At 37.1% G+C, this 15,747-nt stretch overlaps 1 protein-coding gene and 1 non-coding gene across 2 annotated transcripts; one reads left to right on the forward strand and one right to left on the reverse strand.

The window, feature by feature from the left end:
* The first annotated feature begins 3,775 nt into the window (after window positions 1–3,775).
* On the forward strand, window positions 3,776–3,883 carry LOC125593715. The gene has a single exon (XR_007329613.1). It is a non-coding gene; the product is annotated as a small nucleolar RNA R71 (small nucleolar RNA).
* A 4,554-nt stretch (window positions 3,884–8,437) lies between these two features.
* Window positions 8,438–11,584, reverse strand: LOC106417645 (cytokinin dehydrogenase 3). Its single transcript, XM_013858424.3, has 5 exons — window positions 10,759–11,584; window positions 9,720–9,847; window positions 9,353–9,613; window positions 8,971–9,239; window positions 8,438–8,884 (listed from the first exon to the last, which is right to left on the reverse strand). The coding sequence occupies exons 1-5, from the start codon at window positions 11,369–11,371 to the stop codon at window positions 8,596–8,598; spliced, it is 1,560 nt and encodes a 519-aa protein (XP_013713878.1). The 5' UTR covers window positions 11,372–11,584; the 3' UTR covers window positions 8,438–8,595.
* Window positions 11,585–15,747: the final 4,163 nt, after the last annotated feature.

The raw sequence follows: 15,747 nt of genomic DNA on the forward strand, positions 1-15,747 counted from the left end.
CGATCGATGTTGCTGGTTGTGGATCATTCATGCGGATGGTATCCAAATCTTGCTGTAGCAGATCAATCCTCGTGCTCAACCAGTCCACGTTTTTGTTGAGAGGGTTGTAAACGTCGTTAATCCTCATGTTGATGTATTCGATCTCCCATTCCTCCTTCTTCTCTGCCAAACTTTCCAGTTCTGCAGGAATCTGGGATGTCTGTGGCTTGACGTCGATCAATGTTACTTTGTTGGCGTCGATCGATGTTGATGTCGTAGCTTCTTTCTCAAGGTTGTTTAGCATACTCTCAATCTCTGTCTTCATCTCTGCCATACATCTGAAAAGCTGATTGTAACCTCTGTCCAAAGGCTGATAAGTGCCATCTACCAATGTCTTGAGTTCATCTCCAAGCTTTTCCTGAGTTCCACAAATACCAGTCACCATCTCATTGATCTCATCCTTGGTGTAGATCTCTGGTGCCAGTGTTGTAGGTGTGAAGGAAGTGACATGTTCTGGAAGACATATGTGACCCTCTCCAAATAGGGATGCTCCCTCTAGAATTTTCCTGATGTCATCCTTGGTAAGAGGAATCATATCACCATCTGCGCTTCTTGCATATCCAGACTCGTCTCTGTAGACTCTATATTCGTCCTTCTGTTCCCATCAGAATTTTCTGGCTCCATAGCTGTCATAAGCGTGACGTCCACATTTGTAACGTCTATTGATCGATGGTGAAGGTGTCTTATCGATCGACGTTGGTATTACCCTGTCGAGCGATGTAGAAACAACCTTGTCGATCGATGCTTGGCTATCAGGTTTGCACATTTGGTGTGAACCAATTCCTGTTATTGTAGCCTCTGGATATACGTCTAGAACAGTTGGATTGTTGTCTGGAATGCTGCGTTGCTGCGTAAACAAGTTGTCAACTCCATTTGCCAACTGAACAATATATGTTATGTTCTCTCTGGATACTTGTAGAATCCTTCCATCCATAGCTCTTGCATGGCCATCTTGGTCCCTGAAAATACCAAATTCATCAGGCAATAGAAAGTCGTAATCAATACTCATATTCTTAGTAGATAAAGAAAGTTTAGGTTTAGAATGAGAATCGATCGATGTTGATATTGGGGTATCGATCGATGGTAGACGTTTGTCTGTTGAATTAGGGTTTTTGGATCGAATGCTTCTCCTGGATGTTCCTTCCGATTGGTGTGTGGGAGCATTCATCTTTTCTGCTTATGTTTCGTGAGAAGTACTCTTGGGTGCAAAACTCATTATATAGGTGTTGGTAAACCTATTTGGAATAGGAATATTCCCTTTTTCCTTTTCTGAAGCGGCGGCTTTAATATTGATCGATGTACCAGGTGTGGTATCGATCGATGCAGATGATCGTTTTGCCGGATGAGGGTGGGAATCGACCGATGCTGAGTAGACTCTGTCGATCGATGGTGTAGGCGTGTTGTGGAAGGAATGGGTTGAATATCTTTCATCCTGCATAGTAATCTCTGTAGCTCTTTCCTTACAGTAATCCTCATCATACTCCTCAGTAGGATCCTCATTGGATGAAAGAATCACAGTTTCCACTGCAAAACTTTCATGGAATCCACTATCTGCTCAACTGCCTATGGAATAGTCATCACGTCCGTTTCTGTTGGGTTGTTGAAAGGCAAAGTCTGGATAGTACTGATCTGGTAATGTGGAGTGGTCTACCGGTTGCATCCCATCGAGCGACGTGGGATAGCGTTCATCGGTCGTCGGTGACTCATTGGAATCGATCGATGTGATACTGTGTGTATCGATCGATTCCGAGTACTCGGTTTCGTACTGTGCTCCACAATGGCATGCTGCAATGTAGCCAAGATCGTTTCCAAGCTCCACGAGGTTGACCTGTTGTCTCACAACTCGAACTAGGTCATAGTGGACGTCTGGATCTATCAGTGTCAGACATAATCTGTTGGTGTTCATGTCACATACAGCTCCTACTGTAGCCAGGAAAGCTCTTCCAAGCAGAAGTTAAGAGTTCCAGTTAAGCTTGATGTCCAGGACATGAAAATCTACTGGGACAAGGGCATTACCAATCTGTACCTCAAGGTCTCTCATGATGCCTCTTGAGCTCCTTTCTGAAAGATCCACGAAGGTGAAAGATTCTGATGAGGGCTCTATTTTCAGACCCAGCTGGTCTGCCATAACCTTAGGTAGAATACTGACTGATGATCCTGTGTCACAAAGTGCATGGGGGAAATTCAACACCTTTTACCTTACATGGTATTGCAAACTTCACAGAATCACTCTTCTTCTTCAATGTGATCCTTAGTTTCATCTTTTCCCTGATGTAATGAAACATTCTCCTAATGTCCTCATCAGTCTCCTTAGTTTCTCTGAAGAACATCTACAACCGATGTGTGTAGTAAACTTCATCAAACTGTTTCTCCACTGGGATTATGGGGACTCTCTTAGTGAAACCATCCATCTCCTTCTCAGTAGCTTCCCTCTTAAGGTGTTTAGGAATCTTCTCCTTCCTTCTCCTTCCTTTTCCTTAACACTCTCCCCTCAGTTGCCGTATCAACTTGTATGGGCTCTGGTGTAGTGTCTGAAGGGTTGGGTGCAGGTTCTGGTGTGTTTGCTAAAGGTTTAGGTGGTGGTCTGAGTGCATTGATTCGGTTACTGTCAATTGATGGTAATCGTACTCGGTAGGTGAGAGGTGCCCGTCGATCGATGGGAGGTGAGGGAGGTCGATCGATGTCGTTCTCTCTCTGTCAATTGATGGCTGGCTCATGCGGTCGATCAATTTTGACGTAGAAAGGGGAGGGTGGGTGAGGATGTTTTTCTGCGAATTCCTCATGAGTCATTATTCGAACTGCACTACACTCCGCAGTCGATTCAGCAGATGACGTCGATCGATGTCTAGAGTAATCCGTCGATCGATCTACGTCTTGGTCTGTCGAGCGATGTGCATCTATCGCCATCGGTCGACACCAATGTGATCCGCCGAATCTCATGGAGCTTTCAACTTCGAAGTCTCTTTCTCCAAGCTTCTCATGCTTCACCACTTGCCAGAAATCATCATCTAGGATGGCATTCACGTGGTGATTTGCTTTCTCAACTCCTGCCTCTCTAGCCAAGGCTTCCTGCGTCTTTACAGTGTCTCCAGTCTGAGCCACTTGCATTTCAAGCTTCCTCACTTGAGTCCCTAAGGTCTCAATTCTTGTGTTCAGACTGTTGTAGGCATAATCTATCTTCCCACTGAAGTCCACAGTGAGTTGCTGCTGTCCTTCCAGAACTCTGTCAAGCATTGCTTCAATCTTGCTTTCCTGAGTTTGTGGTGGTAGATTCTGGTAGTATGAGTTTCCATATCCTCTGCTGTTGTTGCTGAAAGGTTTCTGGAACTGTGAACTTTGGTTACTCCTCTGACCATTGCCATAGAAGTTTCTGTTTCCACCCTGGTTTCCAGATCTCTGAAATCCAGTACCTCCAATGTAGTTCACATCTTCTTCTCCTTTCATGTCTACAACTACTTCTCCTTCAGCTGAGCAGACCTGCTTTCTAAGAAGCTCATTAACCACATCTAACTTTGCTCTAACTTCGTCCATCTGCTCCTTTCCTAGGGATACAACAGACTTCTTCCTCTCAAAGTCAGTGTTCTTGGTGCTATTGTTGTTTGCTAGATTTTCTATCAGTCTCATAGCTTCCACCGGATTCCTGGTGTTGAAGTTTTCCTCGCTAGCTGTATCAAGAGCCATCTGATACCTCAAGGTGATACCTCTGAAGAAAGTGCTCAGCAGTTGCACTTCATTGAATCTGTGGTGTGGACAGTCTCGCTGGAAGAACTTGAATCTGATCCACGCATCTTTAAAAGACTCTCCAGTCTCCTGCGCGAACGTAGCAATTTTACTCCTCAAGTCTTCACCGCGTGCCTCATTAAAGAAGTTTCGCAAGAAAGCATTCTTGATGTCGACCCATGATGTTAGAGATCCTGTGGGTAGCTGCTTAAGCCAATGCATCGCTTCTCCAGTCAGATTATACTTGAAGAGCTTGCACAATAGGTAGTCCTCAGGGACTTCATCCATATGAATAGCAGCGATAAGATCCTCGAACCTCTCCAGATGGTCCATAGGATGCTCGTGCGGTAACCCAGAGTAGGGTAGCTGCGACACGAGTGTGTAGTACTGAGGATTCAGCTCGAAATTCTCCTTCTTATTCTCTGGAAGGCGAATAGCTGATCTGTTGGTGTAGTACTCATCTGGACGATTGTAGTCGGCCAGTGCCTTCGGTGGAGCAGCCTCTTCTACAGGTTGAGCAGCTCCTGTAGCATCAGCATCAGGGATTACATTCCCCTTCTAGTTTCTGACCTATTGCAATACGCAGATGACCACCCTGGTCTTACAGGTCTCCATTCTCATCATGTCTGAGAATAACAATCGCAACCATGTTTCGCGACTGAGGATCGATCGATGTACGCGGTGTAGGATCGATCGATGTCGAACGAGGTACATCGGTCGACGATGAAGGTCGGGTGTCGGTCGATGGGTGGGTGCGAGAATCAGTCGACTTGAAAGCTGCTGTGTCGATCGATGTGGAACATTGATCTTTGCGGATCGTGCGTTCCAGGTGAGCAGGATCTTCTGAGAATAGCAGGTGTTTTTCCTTATTGCTTCTGGTACTGTTGGGCATGCACCTGAAAAGACAAGAAAAAATTTTGTGTCAGAATGGGGGTAAAGAAAAAGAAAAGAATTAATAACACTAAATCTAATGGCGATCAAAGCTCCCCGGCAACGGCGCCAAATTTGATACCACTCAAATTACCCTAAGGAGTGAATTACTCTCTCAAATTAGAGGTTCAATTGTAGTACTTAGGGATCGAATCCACAAGGAGCTAGAGAACCTATTAAATCTAGTAATTTATTAATTCTAAGTGTTTGTTGTTTTATGGTTTTAAAGTAAATAGCAATCCTAATTGAGCAAGTCTATTGCTCGACTAACAAGATGATTTGGGGGTGTAACTTATTGGAAAGGTATTAGATGCAGAGTTTCTATTCAGGTGTTGGAGATTATAATCCTATAGATGCCTATCAGTTGCATGCATGATATATTAGAGCTCAACCCCTTAGACACAGTGATCAGCGATGAGAATGTTTCACTGGTTAACTAACTAGATCTTGGATATCACCTGTCGTTTATTGACCACAAGAAAGTGTCGATCGATGGTCCTATAGGGATATCGATCGATACACCTTTCGCAAGATCGATCGATTCTCAGAAGACAGTATCGATCGATGCTTCTAGTTAAGCCCTAGGAGCAAGTTGATAATGCTCACTAGCTTTCTAGTTCATCGGTAGCCTTTTTCCAGTTGTCTAGTATGATAGATTAGGTTCAGGACTGGATGGTCAAGGATGCTTGACTCATGCAGATTCCTAGGTTCAATATTCTAGGTAGCTAATCTACAACAAGCATTAAGAACAATCAATCAATGAATACCACAACTTAGGAATCTATAGTTGGGGCTAATCCCTCTAACCTATTTGAACCCTGAATCTAACAAGTAAACTACTCAGACATAGGTAAGCAATTCATGACACAAAATATAAATAAAAACTGCATAGAATAGAATAGATGAATCAATGGAGTTCCAATCACAAATCTCTCTATGATCTTCTCTCCTAAAACTCTCTGTTGAAAATAAGAATACAAAGGTGGCCAAAATCTCTCTTGCCTCCTAACACTTAGGCAAGTATATATCTATTAGGTTAAAAACTCGTCAGGGGTAATCTTGTAATTTGGTGAAGTCTTGGGTTTAAAGTCGGCTGGAACCAAGTCGTGCTTCCGCATCTCGACATCGAGCGATGGTACAGGATGTACATCGATCGATCATAATCTTCAATCGTCGAGGCTTCTCTTCTGTATCGATCGACGACACTGGATGTGCATCGATCGATTGTGTCTTCTTCGTATCGACCTCTTATGGTCAGCTCAGATGAATCTGTTTTAAGCTCATAAATGCTCCATAATCATCACTTTACTCCAAGATAATTCTGAACCTGAAAACATACCTAATAAGATAGAATATATAGTATATAGATAGTAAAATACTTATATACCATGGATGAAAATGGGTCAAATCCATGGTATATCACAGCCGAACGCTGTTAGATCTTTGGAGGAAGCGAAATATCAGTTTGATTCAGAGAGAAGAAGTCCACGGGAAGCAGCAATGGCGACTGCTAAGGTTTTAACACTAAAATACAACAGTTTGAATCATCTAGTGCACTTTCTACTTTTCTATGTTCAATTATTGACTGTTTTTTATTTATTTTTATTTAGCTGTGTACCAAATCAATGCATTCACCACTTATTTCAATTATCGTTTTAATTAAAATTTACTGTTTCGAGTAAAATAAAATTAAAATAATAGTTTGTCGTAGAAAATAGAATAAAACATTTGTTTTGGAAGATAATAAAAGTTAAAATATTTACTTTCGTAAAAAGAAGGGACTAATTTGTTTTTAAATATTACTCATTTTGTTTTTTAATATAAGTCATTTTAGAGATTTTTCTATGTTCCAAATTATATGACATTTTCAGTTTTTTATGTAAAATTTATTAATATTTAATGTTATACGACCAATGATAATATACCTTCTATTTTATTATTGGTTGATTTGTGGATAGATAAATAATTAATGATATTTTTTTAGAAAATATAAAAAATTAATGATTTCTTGATCTACGTGCACAATTCTAAAACGACTTATATTAAAAAAACGGAGGGAGTAGTTTTCATAAAGAAATTAGTTTCCATTTATATTTTAATATTTATTTTAAAATTATTTATAAATAAAATTATAATATAATAAAAATTTGATGGTAATTAGACCAAAAAGGTATAAAATATGCAAGGGAATCTCATGATTATAGTTTTAGCAACGATGCAATAAGATTTTACGTTATAAAATATTTTGATAGCAATCTAACGTTTCGGCTTTTTCACATGATAGATATTGCATACATACCGCGTTAATTATACTTATTAGATTATACTATATAATTTCGGCACTTTCTATGAAAATTTAGGTCGGTGATTCCTTTGGATCACAAAGCTACGGCTGCAGCCTTGCTTTCCACTTTTCACAATGTTTTTGTCGTTTTACTTGATTTTGCATAATAAATTAATGCCGGCAATTACCTTTTACAGACAAAAATGTATTTCAGAGAAACAGTTGAACTTATACAACTGATCAAAAGCAATGTAGACTATTATTCTTTGATTATTATCAAACTATTATTCTTATTTTTATTAGATTAGAAAAGGGTGAATCTAATAAAATCGGTGTGAAAACTATTACCGAGTGTCGATTTTTATAAATACTTTGGCAATATGATTAACATAAAACAATCGTGAAAATGATCGATACTATTGACCGATAATGAAACTCGATAATAGTCCATCCGATTATTCGTGGATTTCGTTCGACCAAGATCTTCGAAGTACAGAAGAAACAATATTAAAGGAGACAAGAAGTTTGAATGTCTCCTGTTTTCCCGCAGACTGTAATAAAAAAGGTCTAGGAACATTTCTCAGACATACTAATTATTTATTATTCGCTTTTCTAAATGTTTAATGTGTAATGCTATAATTTTACTTGCAAAGCAAAAGATAAGTTTCACAATTAGACTTACTTTCGAATCTTATGATCATGTCCTTCACTTTCCTATCAACTTCCACTTTCTTACTATCATTATGCTTTTATTTTTGTTTTCTTACTACCAAAAATCTCCCACCGAAATATAGATTATTCTTAATACTATTCAAGTAGTATATTGTTCACAATTTAATATATTTTGTCAAAAGTTAACATTGTTAATGAATGAATAAAATCTCACATATGTAGTTTGAAAAAAATTAATTTATATATAAAAGGGATAAGGTCAATTAATCTACTTACTATCAATTAACTTTAAATATGAAGTATATGATAAATCTGAATTTAACATAGCATTAGAAGCACCCGATGTTTAGCCATTTCGTATATGTTGTTCCCACAGTTGTCTACGCATGAGCGTGAAAATGAGTGTTAATGAATAAATAAAATTTTATATCGGTATATTGATAGTTGAAGAAATAATTAATTAATTTATAAAATGGATATGGCCAATCCACTTAATATCCATGTTCAAAACCGTGGGCAAATTGGTCGATTACACGGCGTTAGAACGCTCGGCGGTTGCTCACCGCGGCGATTTCGTTAAACCCAGCCAAAAAAATTCTGCTCATCAAGAAATTCAAGTTTTTGTGTGTTTAAGTGTTTTTTTTTTTACAACAAAAGCTGTTAAGTGTTTAAAATAGGATGTTAAGTAACAGATCTTCGATTTTTGATGAATAAATGATAAGAAAATGGCAGAAAAATGAATTGACTATGTTGAAATGGTAGGCGGCGTCGTGAAAGATATTACGGAGGAAGTGGAACCCTAAAAAAAAAAGCAATATATTTACATATTTGCCATAGAGGGTCTTACAACGCAGAGAAACGGGATTTAGTAGAATCATATTCTGGTGGAAAAAGCTACAGATGTGGACATTGAATCACTTAACTAACTATCACAGCTAACACAAGTTTATTTATGGAAATATATTTTGTCCAGGGGACAATATCATTCTAGGATCATATCTATATTTTCTTTCGAGAAAAATATTCCACCTCGTACCAAAATGTCCAACCCATCCTTCTTGTGATGCATAGTAAGGAAGATATTGTATGACCCTCATATTAGCATCCTCGCAAAACTTTAATACTTCCATGTTTTCTTTTTCATAATCATCCCAATTGTCAAAACTCGCCGATCGTAAAAACCCGACAGCATAAAATACGTCTTCCTCAGGTAAAACGGTCGACATTCGATCATTCCACCTGAATTAAAACCTCGAGATTTAAGTATTTCGCATTTTGAAAATTTTGAAACTGTAGATAATGTGGCTATATTGATCATAACTTACTTGTTGCGGTTCATGGGATAAACAAGAAGGGGACCAGTAGTGATGTTATTTCTAAGGATAATACCCTTAAAAACGCCATACTCGAATCTTGAAATCTGAGATTTTGGTACGAAAAGATTAAGCCATGGATGTGGAACATCCCACTGGCCTTTGGATTTCAGTTTTAGCTCTCCGGTTCGAACCCGGTTTAAGAAATCCATATACGTCACATCTTTCTCGTACACAAACCCTCGTTCATAGTTTAAACTGTCGCTTAACTCCTCCATTTCCTGCATTGTTTAAATGATTGATCAATCAATAAAATTATAATTATGGAAGAGTGGCTTCGTTATGAGTAAAGATCGTGACTATACTTGTACAATTATGTATAATGTGTACGGACCTCGTTGACTGAGTGTTGGGAAGTTTCGTCGTAATACTTGACGACTTCAAGGCAGTAGATGACACGATGTTGTTTGACCATTGAGACGATCCTCATGTGCTCGGACGGTGGATAGTAAGTGGACCGCCAGTTATCAGGTGGGCCATGGTCTAACATAACAGAACCTTCCAGGAAATGTAGCCCGTTCGTTTCTGATATCAATCGTTCTTGATCTCTTGTAAACTCAGAGAAATCAGTGTATAGAAACCTTAACCATTTAGCCTGAAAATTTTCCAAAATTTGCAGATATGTTTATTTATTATTTTATATAGATTTAAATAGCTAATATAACATAAATATTATTATATAATTTACATATATAACATACATTTTTCGGAGCTAATTCGAGTTTGATTCTTGCTCTCGTTATAATTCCGAATTGACCTAAACCTCCTAACGCGGCATAGAAAAGATCTGAGTTCATGTCTTTGGAACAAGTTGCAATCTCTCCTTTTCCTATAAAATTCCGGGTAAAACAAAACTGACCAAGTTAGAAAGTTACTCTTAAAACTTTTTCAACAAATGCAACGAGTTTCAGATTAGACTATCGCTGTTTTGAGCCTAAAGTGTTGAAGTCGGTCTCATTAATTTATCTTATCTCTTAACCACACAATGGAACTAGAAAGTCATCGTTAACTAACTACATTTGAGAGCAACAGTTGTATTAATGTATGTATATATATATATATATATATATGTTGTCAAAAAGGTGTATATGGAATGGATGCATGTGTGGACATAATGGATACAGCTATAATAAGAAAACTGACTGTTACTTAAATCCATTACACCTGGTTAGGACCAAAATTTATAAACTTGTGACTTGTGTCCTTATGCCAACAAGAAACCTCGTGAAAAATCAAGTGTGGGACCATTTTTGGTTGATTTTCATTTGTCTTTTTTGTTTGTTTGGTCACCGGGTTTTATGAACAGTTACGTAATCTGATCTCATTTATTACCATCATGTAAAATTCGCAGTAGATTCAGCGAAACGTCATAATATGTAAGAAATTATAGAAATAAATTTTCAAACATTTGGTTATTAACTTATAATATAATTTTTTAACAGTAATTCATTATCAAATTAGAAAAAACCATAAAATCACATAGCTCGTGTGTTTTTCTACTCAATAATGTGATTAGCTAAATGTGTGAAAAGAAGAACAGCTATCAACAAGTTATAGAAATAAATAGAACAAGACACAAACAGTACAAACAAACAAGAGCATAAACATAAAGTGAGCGCACAGATCTTAAAGAAAAGACGAAAAACGTACGATATTTTTTTTATTGCCAAATGTACGAAGTAAAAGTCATTACTGTTTCATATATTTAGAATGCATGTAAAAAATCATCATGGTACGTACCAGTAATAACATCCATCTCTAAAACATTACTGATCTGTGGACCATACCGAAAAGTTTGTCCGCTTATACCGCCGTTAGATAACGTTCCACCGACCGTTAAATGCAAATAATCCGTCCAAGAAACCGGCGTCAGCCCTAACTCCAACGTTTTATTCAACACCTCGATCCATAGCCACGCGCTGTCCACGTCAGCATATAAACCTGTCCTAGACACCTTGATGCCTCGGTCCCTGTTTACCATTGACCGCATGTTGACCACGACTCCGTCATTAGCCGCGGCTTGACCACGGTGGCTGTGTCCGTGGCCACGAGCGGCTAGAGGAAAAGAAGATTGAGAATCGAAAGAAAGTTTTATAAGATCGGTGATGTCTTGGACGGAGGAAGGGTTTAAGACGGCGGAGGGAAAGATTTTGGTGATGTGGCCGAAATCAGTGGCAGCTGATTCGACGGAGGATGATGCAGTAGTGAGTTTTCGGGCGAAGTTGTCATTGGAAAGGATATTCCATGGTAGTGATGATGTGTTGGTTGTGATCGGAGTGAAAAGAGTTGTGATGATTACTAATATCGTTATCATTAGAAGATGAATTTGTGATGGAAAATTATAGCTCACCATAATTTTCTTTCAGAGAAACTTTTTTTTGAACACTTTAGCTTGATTCAATCAATGAAGAGAAGTAGATGTGTATATATATAGCCACCCATGGAGCACACATGTTTCTGTAAGTTATTTCGTCGAAATAATTAAAAATTAATGAGCGAGTCTCCTCGGTCTATTATTAACTAACTAATCATTCTGCTAACCCATTTTCATTTATTTGAAAACAAAAATGTTTGTGTGTATTAACTTACTAATTTTGTTCTTTTAAGGTAATAATTTTTCAAAGTCATATTTCTATAACTAATCAGTTCACCTGACTCGATTAAAATTCTTACATAACTATATAATTATGTATTAAAATTTAAAATATAGAACGTTAATGATATAAGTTCCGAAATGTATATATATTCAGTATGCTATTCTTTTAAAAGGAAGATCTACAATAAATTATCGCAGTCACGTGAGAATCTTAGAAAAAACCACTCGCTTCAATAGTATTGGATTCTTGAACACGCACTGTCGCTCCCTAATCAAATGGTTTTGAAAAAATATTCCACAGTCCATTTTATACAGTACTATATCGATAATTTATATAGTAATCTCATACATGTGAGACAAAGAAATAGTATTCACATCTTAAAATAAAATGCACTTTCTTTTGATATTAATTGGGTTATATGCAATTTGGATGCCATGAAGATATCCGGAATTTTTAGGGTTCACGACCGAAAAGGAGTAATCCTATATCCCTATATTATATATATGTGAAATAGTGTTCCAAAAAAATTATATATATATATGTGAAATTATGTATTTATCTATCAAGAATCAATAGATAGCCTCAACTAACTACTGTTATTGTAAATTGAACTAGTTAATTTATTGAGTGAGATTAGATTAAATTAACATAATATTGCAATTTGTCATCATCACCACTACCACCATAATCAACATCATAACTGATTAAGTTGTAATTTTGTAAATATAAAAGAATCAGTGGGCATATACCATTATCATCATGGGGATTGTAGATTGGCCATAGATCACCATGTACAAATATTTTACTGCTTGTCACTGATAATAACCATGACTCAGTCGCATGTTTCAACAAATTAATACGAGGGGAATTTGCAAAAACTAACATACAATTTGATTTTAACTCCAAACATATACTCAAACTTGAATCAAATGCAAAACTAACTTAAAAAACTTAGTGAAATTACAGTCCAGTCCCTTATAACCAAACAAAAAAACAGAAGCTATTTTTGCGAATATAGCCGTAGTAAGTCGTCTGAGATGTTGGAAGTCGTCTGGACGACTTCAAAGTAAGTCTTATAGTATAGCTGATCTTAAAAATAATTTTTAAATTTTTTAAAAAATATTTTGATAAGCGAAAAATTAAAATCATGTAATTATAAACAGTTTTAAGTGATATAAATTAAAATATAACAAAATTGAATTGTTTTCAACATAGATGAGTGTATATAGTGAATCATGGTATTCTTTGGTCTAGGGTTTGGCAACATATGTTGTAGTATTGTATGTATACTTAGGGTTAGATTTTGGAAAGCTTGAATGTTTTTTAGAAAAATTATTTTTTTACCTATACATGTTTATTTTTGTGTATAGTAAACACTTTTGAAATTTAATTTGATTTTATGAAGTGTTTAGTTAGTTAATTAAGTTTAAGGGTTATCTTTAGGGTCTAAACGACTTACATTTCAGTCTTCTGGTGAATAAATTAAAACAGAAGTCGTCCAAATATTCCCGCCTAAAATTAAAAAAAAAGTATTTTCCAGCTTAAATAATTTAAACCAGAAGACTTACTTGTAAGTCGTCTGAGAAGTCTTCTATTTTAGTTTCCCACTAAAAATATTTTAATTTCCCGCTAAAAATATTAAAGTCTTCTGTACGACTTACAAGTAAGTCGTCTATGAAGTCGTCTGATTCAAAAATATTTAACCTAATTGGATTTTTTGTCTCCCTATATAAAGAAAAATTTACACATTCTCTCTCGTCATCTCAAATGGCTGCAACAAAAATGTAATGTTCATCACTCTAAAATTCTTCAACTTCTCTCTAATCTCTTTGATTTGAAAACACCAAACTTTATATGAATTTTTCAGTCTTTTTTACTAATCTATCTTTTTTTGCAGGTTTTTAATCAGATGATACTCATCTTCCACTCATTTAAAGGTAGATCTATTAATTTTAGATATGTATTTTTGTGTGTTCCATAAAGGTAGATTTATCTAATCTTCCACTCATTTTCTTTGTTTTTAAGTCATTTGAACGTTTTTGGATATGCAGGTTTTTCAGATCTGGATTTGATATGCAGGATTTTCAGATCTGGAAGACTTCTGGGACGACTTACATGTTAGTCGTCTAAAATATAATGCACTAGACGACTTCTAGGAATTCTTCCTTACGACTTCCATTTCAGTCGTTTGGACTTCCTGGAAGTCGTCTGGACTTCCTGGAAGTCGTCTGGACTTCATGGAACTCTCCTGACGAAGTCTCCCTTTCATAATAGATCTGAGCGTTTTGGTAAGTATTTATTTTTGATTTTTCTTCATTTGGTAACTTCTTGTTGTATAAAGTTCTTACATTTTTCCCAAACTAAAACTCTCCAAACCCACTCTAATATCTTTGACTTGAAAACACCAAACTTTATATGAACTTTTTAGTTTTGTCTCATTTTTTTCTTACTAATCTATCTTTTTGTATGTTTTTAATTAGATGGTACTCATCTTCCACTCATTTAAAGGTAGATCTATTAATTTTAGATATGTATTTTTGTATGTTCTATTAAGGTAGATTTATCTAATATTCCACTCATTTTTTTCTGTTTTTAAGTCATTTGAACGTTTTTGGATATGCAGGTTTTTTCAGATCTGGATTTGATATGCAAGTTTTTCAGATCTGGAAGACTTCTGGGACGATTTACCCGTTAGTCGTCTAAAATATAATGCACTAGACGACTTCCAGGAAGTCTTCCAGACGACTTCCATTTCAGTCGTCTAGACTTCCTGAAAGTCATCTAGACTTCCTGGAAGTCGTCTGGACTTCCTAGAAGTCGTCTGGACTTCCTGGAAGTCTTCTGGCAAAGTCTTCTTCCATATCAAGTGGAGTCCAAGCTTGTCTTTGTAGAGGAATGATCTATAATAGTTTTGTTTGTGGTCTGTTTTGTGAATTGCATGTCTACTCTTTTAGTTGTGAATTTTTTGTAAAATCAGTAATAATGTTTACATGTGCTAACAATGTGTTACAAATCAATGAAATAATAAACTTCAGTATCCTTTTTTATCAGTAATAAACAAATCAATTAAATAATAAACTTCAGTAGCCCGTCTTCGGCTGATCCTCTCAGCATTTCTTGCGCATATAACAATGCTCTGTATGAAGTGGTGTAATCAAGTGTCATGCCAAACATGTTCTTCATTGCATTTTTGGTATGCTGCGGATTCAACCCATCAATGATTCCAACACGATCTATGAAAAGTCGACCAATGTACTTCGGAGTACAGCATTTCCGCTGAGCGATTCTGTCTGGGATGGAACATGTATGAGTTGCCACATACTTGGTTACCCAAAACATTTTAGTCCCATGTTTCACACTTGCTCGGACCTTCCATTGACAACCACTAACACGACATGTTGCCACAAAGAGAGTTTTCATTGACTTGAATATTCTGAAGGAGAACCTACGCCTCACCACTGTCAACCGCAACTCTGAAAGCAGTGCTTCCTTACTAGCAAAACTCTGGTTGACATAGATTCTGTCTGCAGATGATCCTTCTCCTTTACAACCATATGCCCCTTTGTAATCATCAAAACAGATTTCATCATCTTCTTCCTCATCCTCGTCTTTAACCTTTCCATACTCACTATAATCCTCAGCATCAGCGACAACAGGGATGTCAGCATCCTCCTCCCCATCATGATCCCCAGCTTCATGCCCCTCCTCAGCTTCATCCCCCTCCTCAGCGTCATGCCCCTCTTCATCTTCATCCCTCACATCAGCTTCATCCCCCTCCTCAGCTTCCTCCCCCTCCTCAGCCTCATCTCCCACATGATCTTCATGCCTTTCCTCTGAAACCGTTCTCATCTTGCTAAAGCTTGATACACAAAGACGTACTTCATGCGTTTTAGTTATCTCGAGCAAGTTCCGAACTTGTCTATCACTTGTAACATGAATAGGAGGAAGGTCTGGAGCCATCTTTTGTAATGAGTAGGCTAACTCCACAGACTCTGTGTTCATGTCCAGGTTATAATCTTCTTGAGCCATTGCAACAAGATCAGCATGTGTCGTACCTTCACTCAAAAATAACATTCTCGCTCCTTTGAAATGATCAACCACCAAATTCCAACATCCATCTTTCAACAATCAT

Source organism: Brassica napus, chromosome C9 (genome assembly GCF_020379485.1).
Source record: "Brassica napus cultivar Da-Ae chromosome C9, Da-Ae, whole genome shotgun sequence".
Taxonomy (NCBI): domain Eukaryota; kingdom Viridiplantae; phylum Streptophyta; class Magnoliopsida; order Brassicales; family Brassicaceae; genus Brassica; species Brassica napus.

Coding starts and splice junctions, on each gene's coding strand:
- LOC106417645 (XM_013858424.3), bottom strand. CDS start 11,371: ATGGTGAGCTATAATTTTCCATCACAAATTCATCTTCTAATGATAACG. Junction 9,240..9,352: donor CCCAACACTCAGTCAACGAG/GTCCGTACACAT, acceptor TAAACAATGCAG/GAAATGGAGGAGTTAAGCGA. Junction 8,885..8,970: donor TATCCCATGAACCGCAACAA/GTAAGTTATGAT, acceptor GTTTTAATTCAG/GTGGAATGATCGAATGTCGA.